This window comes from Trifolium pratense, linkage group LG4 (genome assembly GCF_020283565.1).
Source record: "Trifolium pratense cultivar HEN17-A07 linkage group LG4, ARS_RC_1.1, whole genome shotgun sequence".
Taxonomy (NCBI): Eukaryota; Viridiplantae; Streptophyta; class Magnoliopsida; order Fabales; family Fabaceae; genus Trifolium; species Trifolium pratense.
In genome coordinates, this window is record NC_060062.1 from 53738359 (window position 1) to 53757410 (window position 19052).

Consider the following 19052-nt stretch of genomic DNA (forward strand, 5'->3'; position numbering starts at 1 on the left):
GCAACAAACCACATGTTCTGTTTTGACTTTTGAGACTGTGTTTAATTATTTATATATTGCATATAAAAGTTGGATAAATTATATAATTGTTTAGTTACCTAATTGGTAGAGATATTATATGCATTTTGTATTTAGGGTCGAAATTCGAATCCGAAATTTTCACTTATTAATCTCAAGAAATGGTGAATTTTTAACTATTAAACTACTTGACCAAAAATGACAAAAAACAGTGCATTTTTAGAATCATCGGATGGATATAATAGAAGTGATTTGATTTGCACAACGTCTGAAAATTAAAGTTAGAATCTTAAATTTAGAATCTCAACGAAAAAGAACCCTTCATATTTGATGTATGACGCATCTCAAATATTATTACTTCCAATTTAAATGATATAAAAATTGCGTCTAAAAATACTGCGCCTAAAAAAATACACGTAAGTTTTGTCTTTTTTTATTATATGTGTTGTAGATGATATATTAGCAATGTCTAGTTTAAGTTACAATATTAATTTGTTAGATTGAACATATTAATTAATATATCTATGAGTTTCAAGTAGTAATAATTTATTTTTTTATTGAGTAAAGAAAAAGTAATTTTTTTTTTTAAAAAAATTTAGACCAATCTAATCGAATTGTCATGCATTGAATATTGGTATCATCTTTTATATTATAAGCTTGTATACACAAGCAAACCCTAAACCCTAATTTGTTTTCTCTGTTTTCCCTCCATTTTATATTGCAATTTTTATTAAAAAATGATAAAATTTTGTCTTGACTAAAATTCGAACCCACAACCCTTCAATGCAAGACAATACTTCTAGAAAAGGATTAAAAATATTGATCATCGATGATGACGGTGAAGATACGACTAAAACTTCGAATGTGGTCTATAAGGAAGTTTTCCATAATATAACATAATTTTCTTTGTATGAATATTTATCAAAAATTATTGTTGAACTATCGTTTAATGTTATTCAACTTTTTTCATATACCTTATATTATTGGAATTATCATATCTTATTTAATCATTATATATCTTACAGCTAATCAGATCCGTGCACCGCACGAGTCGATGTTCTAGTTTATATTATAAGCTTGTATACACAAGCAAACCCTAAACCCTAATTTGTTTTCTCTGTTTTCCCTCCATTTTATCTTGCAATATTTCCAACCACTATGGCAAGTATACCAATTATGATTAAAATTATGTGCAATAATTGATAAGCACCATCAATTTTAAAAGTATATCATATCAAAATTATTGTTGACTATATTATTCATCACGAAATATTTTTATGTCTTTCCTGATCAATGATTTTTTTTTTCTACTGGATCTTAAATTTAGAGAATAATTATCATGTGAGATTTGGAAATTTATTATTACGTGTGATTTGGAAAGTTATTATCAAACTCAATTCTGCTAAATCAATTTTTTTTTTGCAATACAACCAAACACAACCATAATCATGTTACTAATCACATTCATTATTTTGATTTTAACATTGCAGATTTAATATTAACCGATGATCAATTGATACAATATGCACTAGCAGATATTGAGATGATGTTACGTAGTTGTGGGAAGAGTTTAAAAGATTATCTTCCAATGCTTAGAGCAGACACATCATTAGTTCCTGATATACAAAATAGTTTAATACACAACGAATTGAATTATAACAAGCAATCATTAGCTGAGGAACATGTTAGATTGATGTCAACTATGACTTCAGAGCAACGTAAAGTATATGACACAATCATGACAAGAGTTAACGAAAACAAACCTGGTGTGTTTTTTCTTTATGGTTTTGGCGGTACATGGAAGACATTTATCTGGAGGGTCATGTCAACCGCATTACGCTCAAAAGGTGATATAGTTTTAACAGGTGCCTCAAGTGGGATCGCTGCATTGTTTATACCTGGCGGTAGAACAACAGATTCAAGGTTTTGTATTCCTCTAAATGTTGACGAGTTTTCAATATGTACCATAGTTCCTAAAAACCCTTTGGCGCTATTAATACAAAACGCAAAACTCATTATATGGGATGAAGCACCAATGATGCACAAACATTGTTTCGAAGTTGTTGATCGAACTTTAAAAGATATTTTCAACTCCGTTGAAGAAAAAAATAAACACATTCCCTTCGGTGGAAAAGTTGTTGTTTTTGGCGGAGATTTTAGACAAATTCTACCAGTAATACCCAAAGGTATAAGGTCAGAAGTTGTTCATGCTACTATTAATTCTTCGGCTCTTTGGAATTTTTGTGAAGTTTTAACATTGAGTAAAAACATGAGGCTTCTCGGTGGTGCTTCGAGTACAGACGTTGAACAAAGAAAATTGTTTTCTGAATGGGTTTTGAGTGTTGGCGATGGAGAAATTGGAGATGACAACGACAATGATTTAGAACTTGACATTCCATCAGATTTATTCATTCCAAATTCAGGTGATCCTCTTACTTCTAGCGTTGAAAGCACCTATCCCCAACTTTTACAAAACATGAACGATATAACGTATTTCCAGAATAGAGCTATACTAGCTCCTAAAAATTCAATAGTCGACACAATAAATGATTATATGTTGGAGAAAAAACATATTTGAGTTATGAAACTCCACTCACACAAAATGTAGATGGTCAAACAGTGGATGATGTTCATACTCCCGAATTTTTGAACACGATTTCTACGTCGGGACTTCCAAATCACAAGTTGAGACTTAAAGTTAGAGTTCCAGTTATGCTATTAAGGAATTTGAATAAAAAATTAGGATTATGCAATGGAACAAGACTTATTATTACGAGATTGAGAAAATGTGCTCTTGAAGAAAAAATTATTCCAGGAAGTAATATTGGTGATCAGGTTTTCATACCTAGATTTTCTCTGACACCATCTGACGTGAGAATTCCTTTTAAATTTCAACGAAGACAATTCCCTATAATGATTTCTTTTGCGATGACTATTAATAAGAGTCGGGGACAATCTTTAAAGCATGTTGGGATATATCTTCCGTCGCCAGTGTTTTCACATGGTCAGTTGTATGTTGTAATTTCAAAAGTTACTTCTAGAAAATGATTAAAAATATTGATCATCGATGACGACGGTGAAGATACAACTAAGACTTCGAATGTGGTCTATAAGGAAGTCTTCCGTAATATAACATAATTTTCCTTGTATAATACTTATCCAAATTATTGTTGAACTATCGTTTAATGTTACTCAACTTTTTTCATATACCTTACATTATTGGAATTATCATATCTTACTTAATCATTATATATCTTACAGCTAACCAGACCTGTGCAGCATAGAGCTGTCAAAATGGGTTAGTCCGAATGGGCCTGTCCGCCAAGCCCGATTTTTTCCTGGGCTTTGAAAATCCTAGCCCGAATTGTTTCCAGGCTTTTTAGCCCGGCCCAACAAAGCCCGATTAAAATATGGGCTAGCCCGAATGGGTCGCGGGCGACCTGCAAGCCCGAAAAAATTAAAATTAAAAAAATAAAATAAAATATAAATATAAATAATTTGTTTTGGATGATTTGAAATTAGTTTGTAATATAAATTATAAAACACCGTCCGCTACTTAAGTAGCAGATGAGTAAAAATAGGGTACCCAAGAAACTCATAGGTAGTAGATGAGTAAAAATAGGGTACCCAAGAAACTCTTAGGTAGCGGATGAGTAAAAATAGGATGCGCGAGAAACTCGTACATAGCGGATGAATAAAAATAGGGCGCGCGAGAAACTCGTACGTAACAAATGAGTAAAAATAGGGAGCGCGAGAAAGTCGTAGGTAGCGGATGAGTGAAAATATGACGCACGAGAAACTCGTAAGTAGCGGATGCGTAAAAATAGGGCGCGAGAAACTCGTAGGTAGCGGATGAGTAAAAAATAGGACGCGCGAGAATTATTAATGTTATTTACATAGTTGAGTTTGAGCACTAGAAGTAAAAAAAAAAAAATTAAAAAAACTGGCCGGCCCGAAAGCCCGACTACCCGTACCGTGAAGGAAAATTGCATTTAAAACAGAGTAAAACGCAGCGGAAATTTAAGAATTTTCCTTCGGTGGATCCTTGCGAATGGACATGATCAGGGTTTCGATTATTACCTTTGAAGAACAATTCCTCGATTCTGAATTGATCACAAGAACCGCACGATCGCAGCACCTCTAGCCGGTCCACACGAACAGTTTCCGTTCACCTCTTAGTGCTAGCTTCAAGACGACGGTAGAGGGAGATTTAGTGCGGTTAGGGTTTAGAGAATTCTAGGATTACTCTAAAACTCAGATTATGTGTGTAACACTTGACTGAATTACATAAGGCTCTATTTATAGAGCTTATTATGTTGTCTTCAGGCCAAAGTGGTTATTGGACTTCATAAGCCCAATAACCTACTGTAACTAATCGCACCCCACTAATAAGTCATACTTATTTCTCCCGTCATTAACTGTCCTTATGTGTGTGACCCTGTAGGTTCCTATGACGTTGGCAATAATATTAATCTCAATATTATAAACAGTGAGCGGTATCTAGCAACACATCACTGCTACCCAAGTCACAAGAATGTCACGTGATCTGACAAACCTTTCGTGATAAAACTCGTGTGTATAATTACCCTTTTACCCTTATGTCTATATTGAACACAAGGCATAGTACGTCACCCTTGTTAAGTTCAATATTGGGCCCATAGACATATCTCCCGTTATGTAGGAGGGGTAAATTCCATCTAGGTCACTCATGTCCCTCAGCATGATTCGTGGAATACCCATCAACCAACCTTATAGTCATCCTGTTACGGATAACTTTGAATGGCGACAAAGTACTACACTCCTACACCTAGGGAACATAGTGGTTTCAGGTCGAAGGGTGGAATACACCACTTATCACTATGAGAATATCTTATGACATTTCATAACATACTATGTAGTATTCTCATGGTGGGTCAATCCGATATAAATATTACTCTTAATATTTATATCTATGTGAAGACTTGATAACTCTTTATCTATGATCCGTGAGATGTGATCATCAGTCTACCAACATAATAGTCTCTACGTTTTGATGTTATCCCAATTCACATTAAAGCTCGACTACGGATGTTTTAAGAATAGTGTTCTCATGTGTAATGGATTCTCACGATTAAGTCACACTTAACGTTCCATTCAATGAACTTACTATTCTAGGGACTCTATTATTTAACACATAAACATAATAAAGAAAAGCCTTTATTTAATAAGTAAATTATCCAATACAAGTATCATGCAATTATAAATAATTGGCCTCTAGGGCTTACACCAACAATCTCCCACTAGCACTAGAGCCAATCAGGCATACTCCTAATACCTATGCCCCTAGTGTGGCCCTCATGCTTCGGCTGAGCAAGAGGCTTTGTAAGTGGATCAGCAGCATTGTCAAGTGTTGGTACTCTGCATATTTTCACATCTCCTCTATCAATTATCTCTCGAATAAGATGATAGCGCCTGAGTATGTGTTTGGACTTTTGGTGAGATCTAGGCTCCTTAGCTTGTGCGATTGCACCATTGTTGTCACAAAATAATTCAATGGGATCCACAATGCTAGGGAATATGCCAAGTTCAGTAATGAACTTCTTTATCCAAACAGCTTCCTTTGCTGCATTTGATGCAGCGATGTACTCAGCTTCGGTTGTAGAATCAGCAACTGTATCTTGCTTTGAACTCTTCCAGCTCACAGCGCCACCATTTATGCAAAACACATAGCCTGATTGCGACCTAAAGTCATCCCTATCTGTTTGGAAGCTAGCATCAGTGTAACCAATTACATTTAGCTCTTCTTGGCCTCCATATATTAGGAATGAGTCTTTAGTCCTCCTTAAGTATTTAAGGATGTTCTTGACAGCCACCCAGTGAGCCTCACCAGGATCAGACTGATAACGGCTTGTTGCGCTTAAGGCATATGAAACATCTGGTCGAGTACATATCATGGCATACATGATAGATCCTATAGCCGATGCATAAGGGATCTTGCTCATGCGGTCCCTCTCTTCCTTAGATGAAGGAGACTGTGTCTTTGAAAGACACAGGCCATGTTGCATAGGAATGAATCCTTTCTTGGAATCATGCATATTAAAGCGTCTTAACACTTTATCTATGTATGTACTCTGGCTTAGGCCAAGCAGTTTTTGTGATCTATCTCTATAGATTCTTATTCCTAATATATAGGCTGCTTCACCCAGATCTTTCATAGAAAAGCAATTCCCTAACCAAGTTTTAATTTGTTGCAAGGTAGGGATGTCGTTTCCTATTAGTAATATGTCATCTACATATAATACTAGGAATGCGACTATGCTCCCACTAACCTTCTTGTAAACACAAGGCTCATCTTTATTTTGAATGAATCCGTACTGTTTTACAGTTTCATCAAAACGAAGATTCCAACTTCTGGAAGCTTGCTTCAATCCGTAGATTGATCGCTGTAATTTGCATATCCTTTTGGCTTCTCCTGGAATGCAAAAGCCTTCAGGTTGTGTCATATACACATCCTCAAGGAGACTCCCATTGAGGAAGGCAGTTTTTACATCCATCTGCCAGATTTCATAATCATAGTATGCAGCGATGGCAAGTAAGATCCGAATGGATTTGATCATCGCAACTGGTGAAAAAGTTTCATCATAGTCTACCCCATGAATTTGTTTGAAACCTTTAGCAACCAATCGCGCTTTGTAGGTCTGTACCTTTCCATCCATGTCAGTCTTCTTCTTGAAGACCCACTTGCATCCTATGGGTTTAATCCCATCAGGAGCTTCCACCAAGTTCCAAACTTGATTTGTGTACATGGAATCCATTTCAGATTTCATGGCTTCAAGCCACTTCTCAGATTCAGGACCAGTAATGGCCTCTTGGTAAGTCACAGGCTCATCTTGATCCATGAGTAATACATCACCTTGTTCCGATATGAAATATCCATATCTTTCAGGTTCTTGACGTATCCTGTTGGACCTACGTGGTTCTTGTGTTACATGAGCAGGGTTCTCTGTCACAACATCTTGTGCATCCTGCTCTTGTTCCTCCATTGGTGTGTCACTACTTTGTGGATCGTGAATTTCTTCAAGATCTACTTTCCTCCCACTGATTCCTTTGGAAATAAAATCCTTTTCTAGGAATACTCCTGTTCGAGCGACAAACACTTTGCCCTCAGAAGGATTGTAGAAGTGATATCCTTTTGTCTCTTTTGGATATCCCACAAAGAAGCACTTGTCAGATTTAGGTTCAAGTTTAGTAGAAATTTGACGTTTTACATAAACTTCGCAACCCCAAATCTTTAAGTAAGACATATGTGGTTTCTTGCCACTCCATATCTCATATGGTGTCTTTTCAACCGTTTTAGAAGGAACACGGTTAAGTGTATAAGCTGCTGTTAATAGAGCATGTCCCCAAAAGGAGTTTGGAAGATCAGCGTGACTCATCATAGACCGCACCATGTCCAACAAGGTTCGGTTTCTTCTCTCAGACACACCATTCCATTGCGGTGTTCCAGGAGGAGTGAGTTGGGATAAGATCCCACACTCTTTTAGATAGTCATCAAATTCTAGGCTTAAATACTCACCTCCTCGATCTGATCGAAGGATTTTGATTTTCTTTCCTAGTTGGTTTTGTACTTCATTTTTAAATTCTTTGAACTTTTCAAAGGATTCCGACTTATGCTTCATTAGGTATACATACCCATATCTGCTGTAGTCATCAGTGAATGTGATGAAGTACTGAAAACCTCCTCTAGCATGTGTGTTCAATGGTCCACATACATCAGTATGTATGAGAGCCAAGTGATCATTTGCCCTTTCACCTTTACCAGTGAATGGGGTCTTTGTCATTTTTCCCAATAAGCAAGATCTGCATGTTTCAAAAGATTCATAATCAAATGAATCCAAGAGCCCATCTTTATGGAGCTTGGAAATGCGTTTCTCATTTATATGGCCCAAACGACAGTGCCAAAGGTATGTAGGATTTAACTCATTAGGTTTAATCCTTTTCGTATCAATGTTATAAATTGGCATTTCAAGATCAAGAATATATAATCCATTACTCATTTGAGCTGTGGCATAAAAGATATCATTTAAATAAATGGAGCAACAATTGTTCTTTATTATAAATGAAAAGCCAAGTTTATCCAAACAAGAAACAGAAATAATATTCCTGCTAATGGCAGGTACATAAAAGCAGTTCTCTAACTGTATTATTAAACCAGAAGGTAAAGTCAAATTAAAAACTCCTACAGCTAATGCGGCAACTCTTGCTCCATTTCCCACTCGTAGGTCGACTTCACCTTTAGCCAATCCTCTACTCCTTTGCAGCCCCTGCACATTAGTACAAATGTGAGAACCACATCCGGTATCTAATACCCATGTAGAAGAAGTAGATAAATTAATTTCAATAACAAAGATACCTGCTGAATTGGAGCTCTCTACTCCATTCTTTTTATCTTCCAGGTATTTTGGGCAGTTCCTCTTCCAATGTCCAGTCTTGTTACAGTGGAAGCACCTACCCTCCTTTGCAACTCCCCCAGTGGGCTTCAAAGCTTTAGGGGTAGGTTTGGGTTTGGCAACTTCCTTGCCCTTCCCTTTACCTCCCTTCCCTTTGTTGCCCTTCCCTTTGTTTCCATTGCCAATCATAAGAACATGGTTGGATTTCCCTTTTGTTTTCATGTTCTGCTCAGCCTGCCTCAACATGCCCAGCAGTTGTGGCAAAGTCTTTTCCATGTCCGACATGGTGAAGTTCAGAACAAACTGATTAAAACTCTCCGGCAACGATTGCAGGATCAGATCAGTTGCAAGCTCATTTCCAAGTGGAAATCCCAATTTTTCTAAGTTCCCCACGTACCCAATCATCTTGAGCACATGTGGACTTACTAGAGATCCCTCAGATAGCTTAGCTGAAAACAGGGCTTTGGAAACCTCAAACCTTTCAATCCTGGCTTGCTCTTGGTAGAGCGTCTTCAAGTGTTCGATCATATCGAACGCATTCATGTCCTCATGTTGCTTCTGAAGCTCAGAGGTCATGGTAGCCAGCATTAGGCACTTTGCATCCATGGCATCATCAAGACGCTTCTGATAAGCATCCCTTTGAGCCTTAGGGGCATTAGCCGCAGGTTCATCCTCAGGGTTAGGTTGGGGTTCCTCAATAGCATACAGCTTTTTCTCGTGCATGAGGACTATCCTCAAGTTACGATGCCAATCAAGAAAATTTGTCCCAGACAATTTCTCTTTGTCAAGAATGCTTCGCAAAATGTTGTTCGAAGTATTGGTGTTTGACATGGTGATCTACAATTGTAAAAGTGAAAATATAAGTATTTGAACAATTTTAATACACATTTAATTAGGCCTTTAATTAAACATGTGCTCCCACTATTTTACTCAAAACAAATGACCCTCGGCATTTGATTCGGAAAATCCCGTTGGAAGATTTTCTAGTGAGAATGAGATCCATATTTCACTTCGTTTTAAGTCAGCGTTGGGCTGATTACACAAAACTTAGTTATTTAGGTAGGAAACTCCTTTCCAATTGTATCTCATACAACTCTCATATCCTTTCTATTGGGCGAATAACACTTATTCTAATCCATCACATGGAATAACCCAATACTTGCTTCTAAAGTTATATAATCTTATTATATTCTCTTTAGTTAAGTTAGACCCATTAAATAGCGATCGGATAAATAAATTACCTCACCGCAACTTATCAATATTGACAATGCACTTCGCGTTGGCAAAACCTACATTTGTCGATATTGATCTTGAAGGGCGCTATTCGTTGGAAAGCAATAAAACTTAATATTAATTCCTTTGAGGGCTTTTATAATTAATTTGATCTCACCTTACCACGGCTTACATACAATGACGTCACTCCATACATAACATGCATCAACATACATAATATAATAAAATGATATGGTTATGGCCCCTAGCGTGATTGTTCCCTCAAGCCAATGAGAGAACCTATGCTATATTTAACAAAAACCTATACTTCTCCAAGATAGATCTTCATTGCTGTCCTTCCTGTCCTATTTGCTAATCTTATATTACATCACTACAAGAAACTCGTGTTCATACGAGGGAGTGAGATGAGAAAAGAAATTACATCAAGAAAATATAAGAAAGGCACGACACGCAGGCCGTATTTAAATCCCAAATAAAACGAAAAGAAGAACTAAGGCCATAACCATTCATCATGCAACTTTAATAATAATAAACACACAATTTTATTATTATTACATTAGTCCAATTAATAAAACACCATGATTGATCACCTTACGCAGAGTTAGCCGGGGGTTCAATTAATAAGCTTGTATACACAAGCAAACCCTAAACCCTAATTTGTTTTCTCTGTTTTCCCTCCATTTTATCTTGCAATATTTCCAACCACTATGGCAAGTATACCAATTATGATTAAAATTATGTGCAATAATTGATAAGCACCATCAATTTTAAAAGTATATCATATCAAAATTATTGTTGACTATATTATTCATCACGAAATATTTTTATGTCTTTCCTGATCAATGATTTTTTTTTTCTACTGGATCTTAAATTTAGAGAATAATTATCATGTGAGATTTGGAAATTTATTATTACGTGTGATTTGGAAAGTTATTATCAAACTCAATTCTGCTAAATCAATTTTTTTTTTGCAATACAACCAAACACAACCATAATCATGTTACTAATCACATTCATTATTTTGATTTTAACATTGCAGATTTAATATTAACCGATGATCAATTGATACAATATGCACTAGCAGATATTGAGATGATGTTACGTAGTTGTGGGAAGAGTTTAAAAGATTATCTTCCAATGCTTAGAGCAGACACATCATTAGTTCCTGATATACAAAATAGTTTAATACACAACGAATTGAATTATAACAAGCAATCATTAGCTGAGGAACATGTTAGATTGATGTCAACTATGACTTCAGAGCAACGTAAAGTATATGACACAATCATGACAAGAGTTAACGAAAACAAACCTGGTGTGTTTTTTCTTTATGGTTTTGGCGGTACATGGAAGACATTTATCTGGAGGGTCATGTCAACCGCATTACGCTCAAAAGGTGATATAGTTTTAACAGGTGCCTCAAGTGGGATCGCTGCATTGTTTATACCTGGCGGTAGAACAACAGATTCAAGGTTTTGTATTCCTCTAAATGTTGACGAGTTTTCAATATGTACCATAGTTCCTAAAAACCCTTTGGCGCTATTAATACAAAACGCAAAACTCATTATATGGGATGAAGCACCAATGATGCACAAACATTGTTTCGAAGTTGTTGATCGAACTTTAAAAGATATTTTCAACTCCGTTGAAGAAAAAAATAAACACATTCCCTTCGGTGGAAAAGTTGTTGTTTTTGGCGGAGATTTTAGACAAATTCTACCAGTAATACCCAAAGGTATAAGGTCAGAAGTTGTTCATGCTACTATTAATTCTTCGGCTCTTTGGAATTTTTGTGAAGTTTTAACATTGAGTAAAAACATGAGGCTTCTCGGTGGTGCTTCGAGTACAGACGTTGAACAAAGAAAATTGTTTTCTGAATGGGTTTTGAGTGTTGGCGATGGAGAAATTGGAGATGACAACGACAATGATTTAGAACTTGACATTCCATCAGATTTATTCATTCCAAATTCAGGTGATCCTCTTACTTCTAGCGTTGAAAGCACCTATCCCCAACTTTTACAAAACATGAACGATATAACGTATTTCCAGAATAGAGCTATACTAGCTCCTAAAAATTCAATAGTCGACACAATAAATGATTATATGTTGGAGAAAAAACATATTTGAGTTATGAAACTCCACTCACACAAAATGTAGATGGTCAAACAGTGGATGATGTTCATACTCCCGAATTTTTGAACACGATTTCTACGTCGGGACTTCCAAATCACAAGTTGAGACTTAAAGTTAGAGTTCCAGTTATGCTATTAAGGAATTTGAATAAAAAATTAGGATTATGCAATGGAACAAGACTTATTATTACGAGATTGAGAAAATGTGCTCTTGAAGAAAAAATTATTCCAGGAAGTAATATTGGTGATCAGGTTTTCATACCTAGATTTTCTCTGACACCATCTGACGTGAGAATTCCTTTTAAATTTCAACGAAGACAATTCCCTATAATGATTTCTTTTGCGATGACTATTAATAAGAGTCGGGGACAATCTTTAAAGCATGTTGGGATATATCTTCCGTCGCCAGTGTTTTCACATGGTCAGTTGTATGTTGTAATTTCAAAAGTTACTTCTAGAAAATGATTAAAAATATTGATCATCGATGACGACGGTGAAGATACAACTAAGACTTCGAATGTGGTCTATAAGGAAGTCTTCCGTAATATAACATAATTTTCCTTGTATAATACTTATCCAAATTATTGTTGAACTATCGTTTAATGTTACTCAACTTTTTTCATATACCTTACATTATTGGAATTATCATATCTTACTTAATCATTATATATCTTACAGCTAACCAGACCTGTGCAGCATAGAGCTGTCAAAATGGGTTAGTCCGAATGGGCCTGTCCGCCAAGCCCGATTTTTTCCTGGGCTTTGAAAATCCTAGCCCGAATTGTTTCCAGGCTTTTTAGCCCGGCCCAACAAAGCCCGATTAAAATATGGGCTAGCCCGAATGGGTCGCGGGCGACCTGCAAGCCCGAAAAAATTAAAATTAAAAAAATAAAATAAAATATAAATATAAATAATTTGTTTTGGATGATTTGAAATTAGTTTGTAATATAAATTATAAAACACCGTCCGCTACTTAAGTAGCAGATGAGTAAAAATAGGGTACCCAAGAAACTCATAGGTAGTAGATGAGTAAAAATAGGGTACCCAAGAAACTCTTAGGTAGCGGATGAGTAAAAATAGGATGCGCGAGAAACTCGTACATAGCGGATGAATAAAAATAGGGCGCGCGAGAAACTCGTACGTAACAAATGAGTAAAAATAGGGAGCGCGAGAAAGTCGTAGGTAGCGGATGAGTGAAAATATGACGCACGAGAAACTCGTAAGTAGCGGATGCGTAAAAATAGGGCGCGAGAAACTCGTAGGTAGCGGATGAGTAAAAAATAGGACGCGCGAGAATTATTAATGCTATTTACATAGTTGAGTTTGAGCACTAGAAGTAAAAAAAAAAAAATTAAAAAAACTGGCCGGCCCGAAAGCCCGACTACCCGTACCGTGAAGGAAAATTGCATTTAAAACAGAGTAAAACGCAGCGGAAATTTAAGAATTTTCCTTCGGTGGATCCTTGCGAATGGACATGATCAGGGTTTCGATTATTACCTTTGAAGAACAATTCCTCGATTCTGAATTGATCACAAGAACCGCACGATCGCAGCACCTCTAGCCGGTCCACACGAACAGTTTCCGTTCACCTCTTAGTGCTAGCTTCAAGACGACGGTAGAGGGAGATTTAGTGCGGTTAGGGTTTAGAGAATTCTAGGATTACTCTAAAACTCAGATTATGTGTGTAACACTTGACTGAATTACATAAGGCTCTATTTATAGAGCTTATTATGTTGTCTTCAGGCCAAAGTGGTTATTGGACTTCATAAGCCCAATAACCTACTGTAACTAATCGCACCCCACTAATAAGTCATACTTATTTCTCCCGTCATTAACTGTCCTTATGTGTGTGACCCTGTAGGTTCCTATGACGTTGGCAATAATATTAATCTCAATATTATAAACAGTGAGCGGTATCTAGCAACACATCACTGCTACCCAAGTCACAAGAATGTCACGTGATCTGACAAACCTTTCGTGATAAAACTCGTGTGTATAATTACCCTTTTACCCTTATGTCTATATTGAACACAAGGCATAGTACGTCACCCTTGTTAAGTTCAATATTGGGCCCATAGACATATCTCCCGTTATGTAGGAGGGGTAAATTCCATCTAGGTCACTCATGTCCCTCAGCATGATTCGTGGAATACCCATCAACCAACCTTATAGTCATCCTGTTACGGATAACTTTGAATGGCGACAAAGTACTACACTCCTACACCTAGGGAACATAGTGGTTTCAGGTCGAAGGGTGGAATACACCACTTATCACTATGAGAATATCTTATGACATTTCATAACATACTATGTAGTATTCTCATGGTGGGTCAATCCGATATAAATATTACTCTTAATATTTATATCTATGTGAAGACTTGATAACTCTTTATCTATGATCCGTGAGATGTGATCATCAGTCTACCAACATAATAGTCTCTACGTTTTGATGTTATCCCAATTCACATTAAAGCTCGACTACGGATGTTTTAAGAATAGTGTTCTCATGTGTAATGGATTCTCACGATTAAGTCACACTTAACGTTCCATTCAATGAACTTACTATTCTAGGGACTCTATTATTTAACACATAAACATAATAAAGAAAAGCCTTTATTTAATAAGTAAATTATCCAATACAAGTATCATGCAATTATAAATAATTGGCCTCTAGGGCTTACACCAACATACCGGGCCGGGCTCGGGCACTAACCGTATTTTATCCGGGCTTTTTAACTCGGCCCGATGAAGCTCGAAGCCCGACCGGGTCGGCCCGAAATTGGTCGGGCCGCCCGTTTTGACAGCTCTAGTGCAGCAGGCGTAGGACGAAATTTGTCTATGACAGCACATGGCATTTAGCATGGTCAAGTTGATTTTTGGCCATTAGATCAACTAAAGAATACATTTCTATCATAGTCTACCAACACCTAACACCTGATCTAACCACCCATCTTCCTCCTTGTCCGCCAACCACCACCAGCAAGCTCTTCATGAAAGATGTATTCAATCAAGACCCAAAGTGTTTCAGTTCCTCCACTCTGACACTCTCAATCAACTCTTTCAAATAGCAATAACCCTATGAACCTTGTAATGATAATCTGAATCTTATAATTTTCTTAATTGTGTATTCATAAATAAATTTAATCTTGTAATTTTGAATCCTTCAAGCTCTCCTAGCAATTTCCCAATTCCTTTAGTTTTAATCATTTCTTTTGGTGGTTGTTATTTGGAACAGGGAATTTTATTTTTATTTCATATTTGATTATTGTTCTGGACTGAGCTTACAAGCCCGGACATCAAAACACCACGAGCAATTGTAACCGAGCAAGCCTTAATGCGAGGACATATGACATTTGCTCGATACACTAACGGTCACATACCTACGCGGCTTGTAACGGACAATTCACCGGAATGATGAGCATTAACTGTTCATCAAGGCTTTCTAGCCGTTTTTCGGCAGCCACTTGATAGCCATTAATGCCATCAAGGGCCTTGGCCCAGCGCTGAGGGCTATATATACATAACCTATCGCCATTCACAAGGTACGTATTTTTCTAGCATCGAAAACCTCTGCTTCACTCTCACTAACTTGAGCGTCGGAGTACCTGCAGGTACACAACCCCCTCCACTTCAACAGGGGCTTTCAAGAACTAAACGCCGACGCGATCGCATGTTCTAATCAGGTACGATCAATTATTAATCAATTTATGCTAAAATTTTGGGAATATTAACTTAAGTGAACATGAATAGGATGATTAACTTTGGGGAAGATAAGTTGGAGTTTGAACATGAATAGTGTGATGTGAAACTTGGGTTTGCGGGTAGTGGTTGAGTAAGGGAGATGGGTTAAAAAAATTCTACTGTTGAGGGAATATAATAAAACTGTGTTCTATATTTGATCTAACGATCAAAAATCAACTTGACCATGGTGAACAAATTGTTTACTTGACCATACTAAATCCCACCCAGCACATGATCAAGTTCTTTTTATATTTTATTGGAAAATGCTGGGCATCGTTTAAGGTGCAGTCAACTCAAAAGTCTAAATAGTATTATTTCCAATTCAAATTTTTCTTCTTTTGGTTTCTTTAATCGGTGCCCCGGGAACACCAGTTAGCATGACCCTAATTTTAATTAAAAAGACATAACTCATTTATTTATTTATTTATAGGTAAAGAAGAAAAAGTGTGACGAAAATTATATTTTAGGTTTTTCTAACTCTCTCTAAGGAGGCGCCGTCTTCCCTACTCACTCTCTCCACCGCACGTGTGTATTTTTCTAATTAAGGTAATTGGAAATTCTTTTTCATATGCTTTCTATGTAAGTTAACCTAACCTTTTTTAATTTACTTTAACTAAATAAACACTATGATTGATTTCTAATATTTTAATTTAATCAACTTGTGATATTTTTGTGATTTATTGTTTCTATTACTGAATTCTTGAAAGTTATTAGGGTACATAACAAAACAAACCGTCTTATTCATTCAAATAGTTTCATCTTTGATTGGGATGGAGAAACCTTGATGTCTTTGATTGTTTGTTATAAATTTTAGGCTCCTCAACTATAATTTTATTTCTCTAAAATTAGTCCTTCTATTTAAAAATCATTACCTGAAAATAATAATTTAACATGTTTTAAACAATGTGCCATACAATATTGAATGATCAAAAGTTACAAAATTACAAAAAAAAAAAAAACTCATGACAAATTTGTATACTGTATCATTATCATTTAAATATATGAATCACAATTTAAATATCAAAATCTAATGTAAAGATCAAAACTTAGTAATTTTGTGAGCCAAAACTATAATTAAGCCTAAATTTTATTTAAGGTTGATCTTTTTTCCTTCCAATTGTGATTCTTTATTTATTTAATTAACAATTTTTTTTTTATCCTTTACGAGCTCAAGACTCTAAGTTCATTATTTCACCATATATGAATTCCTAACGTATTTATATTAGTACATATGTTAGTAAATTTGTTTAAATTAATTAGTTAATTATTCTAAATCAGGTAATTAAGATGCAAGGAGGAAGAAAAATGGCCAAACTACATCTTCCGGAACATTTAATCTATGACATATTGTCCAGATTACCTACAAAGTCTATAATTCGATTTATGTGTGTGAGCCAAACATGGAACTCTTTGATACAAGATCCTTATTTTACTCGGCTCCGCCGCCAAAACATAGACAACCTCATATTCCTTGTTGTTTGTCATAAATTTGACTGGTCTGAGCGAATAAATAAATTTCAACCCGGTATCTTCGTAGGTAATATACCAACTCATGAAGACCAAGGGTCACTTGAACTAAACAATTCTACACACATTCTCACTATGCCCAAAATTCCCAGCTTTGATGTCCATTATGTGAATGGTTTGATTTGTTCATATTCTAGATTGTACTTGTACGATCCTGACAATGTCATACATATACACATATGTAACCCAACAACTCGACAAGTTGTCGCCCTTCCCCGCGACAACAATTTAGATTTTTATCCAAAGTTTCTTCTCCGCACAAATTTTGGATACGACCATTTGGGAGATAATTATAAGGTTCTTAATGTCATTTTCACCGAGACTGATTTATTTCAAGAATTGAGGATTTTAACAGTTGGTGATAATGTATGGAGGAATGTTGGTCATGCCATACCCTTTGATTTAATGTCAAATATAGTAAAACGTATTGGTACTTGTGTCAATGGTGCTATACATTGGTTAGATTTTAGCCGAAATGTCATATTGGTGTTTGATTTGGGGATTGAGCAATTTAGAGAAATTCCTATCTTTGAATTTCATATGATACCTTCAACCCGCATTATTTTGTTTAGTGGACATTTATGCTTAGTAAATCATTATTTAAGTGGTGAGGTACATATGTCAATTTTAAAGGACTATGAAAATCATGTGTGGATTAAGCATGAAAGGATCATTATTAGTAAAGAAGATTCATTTTGGATATATCGAAGACTACTTCCTTTGTGCAAAACAGACACACAAGAGATCATATTGTTGTCGAGAAATATGCCCAGCAAACAATTACAACAAGTTTGTTATTATGAGACAAAGACAAGAAGCGCTAGGAGAATTTTTGCAGTCAAAGGATGTTCTTCGTGTCCTTCTGACGAATTTTATTATTGGAGTATACATAATTCAGAATCGTTGTTTGTGTATAAAGAAAACTTCAAACAGTTATAATATTATTCATATTTTTTTTTTCACCCTCTGGTTCCTAGGGGAAGGGGGCCTTAGTAGTCCAGAGTTCGGGACGAGTTGTAACATCAAGTGGTTTCAGTCCCCTCCCAAATGCAATTGCGGGGGTCATATGCTTTTTTATTGAATGATAGTCCTACTTCGAACAATGGTTTATTTAAAGATAGGAAAATAATAACCAATATGTATATCACGACAGCCGCAATTGTCCCGAAAAATCATGGAGATGATCTCCATGATTTTGGTAAGTTTGCTTTCGATTTGCATTTGCCGTCGAATTTTGTTTTGTTGTCAATTGTTGATTCTTTTGTGTTAATATTGGTATTGCTTTTAATTAATTTGATTTTTTTGGTTATTAGGCATTTAGGCCATCAAAGAAAGGCGTTGAAAGGAAGATATAGAGGATTTGACGAAGACATCTGCCATAGTTACATGATGAAATATGACATAGAAGAAAAGGATGTTTTTGTATTGTATGAGTAATTGTAGTCAAGACTTTGATAGTTTTTACTTAAGTTAAGGCATTAGTCAGTACCAATTTTAGAACATACCTGATTTCAACAAATTTTAGAATCAGTGGCAAAAAAAATTCATTGCCAAAGTCCCAAAGTTCAAAGCACATTCTTGTTTGGAAACAATATCTTGCTTTTGAGATGAAATGTCATGCTTTTCATTGATTATCTTGATCTGATATATACAAGTATAATGTTGAAAACAATATCTACTCATTCTAAATATAATATAATTGCCCTAGTATTAAACTATTTACAATTAAACAGATGGTAAGAATCATAAATTGGAGATATGTATGAGTTCCCTTCTTCAATTACAACATCAAAACCAAAATTGAATTGTGCTCACATGTGAATATTGGTATACCAGTTGCTTTATCAGTGTTAAACCCTCTTCCCAAATCCCACCAACCAAACCACCATAGTATTTGAGATACACAGAACAGTAGTATTGTCTTTCACTACAAATTCTTCCAGTAACTAACTAATTATCAACACAGCTGAGC

At 35.7% G+C, this 19052-nt stretch overlaps 1 protein-coding gene and 2 pseudogenes across 1 annotated transcript; all 3 read left to right on the top strand.

Annotated features, from left to right (window-relative positions):
- The first annotated feature begins 1792 nt into the window (after positions 1-1792).
- Positions 1793-3156, top strand: LOC123922914 (annotated as a pseudogene).
- A 7847-nt stretch (positions 3157-11003) lies between these two features.
- LOC123922915 lies at positions 11004-12367 on the top strand (annotated as a pseudogene).
- Positions 12368-16858: 4491 nt separating this feature from the next.
- LOC123922916 (F-box protein At1g52495-like) lies at positions 16859-18517 on the top strand. The gene is made up of 2 exons (XM_045975575.1): positions 16859-17538; positions 18394-18517. The coding sequence occupies exons 1-2, from the start codon at positions 16859-16861 to the stop codon at positions 18515-18517; spliced, it is 804 nt and encodes a 267-aa protein (XP_045831531.1).
- Positions 18518-19052: the final 535 nt, after the last annotated feature.

Coding starts and splice junctions, on each gene's coding strand:
- LOC123922916 (XM_045975575.1), top strand. CDS start 16,859: ATGGCCAAACTACATCTTCCGGAACATTTAATCTATGACATATTGTCC. Junction 17,539..18,393: donor GTCAATGGTGCTATACATTG/GTTAGATTTTAG, acceptor TTTGGTTATTAG/GCATTTAGGCCATCAAAGAA.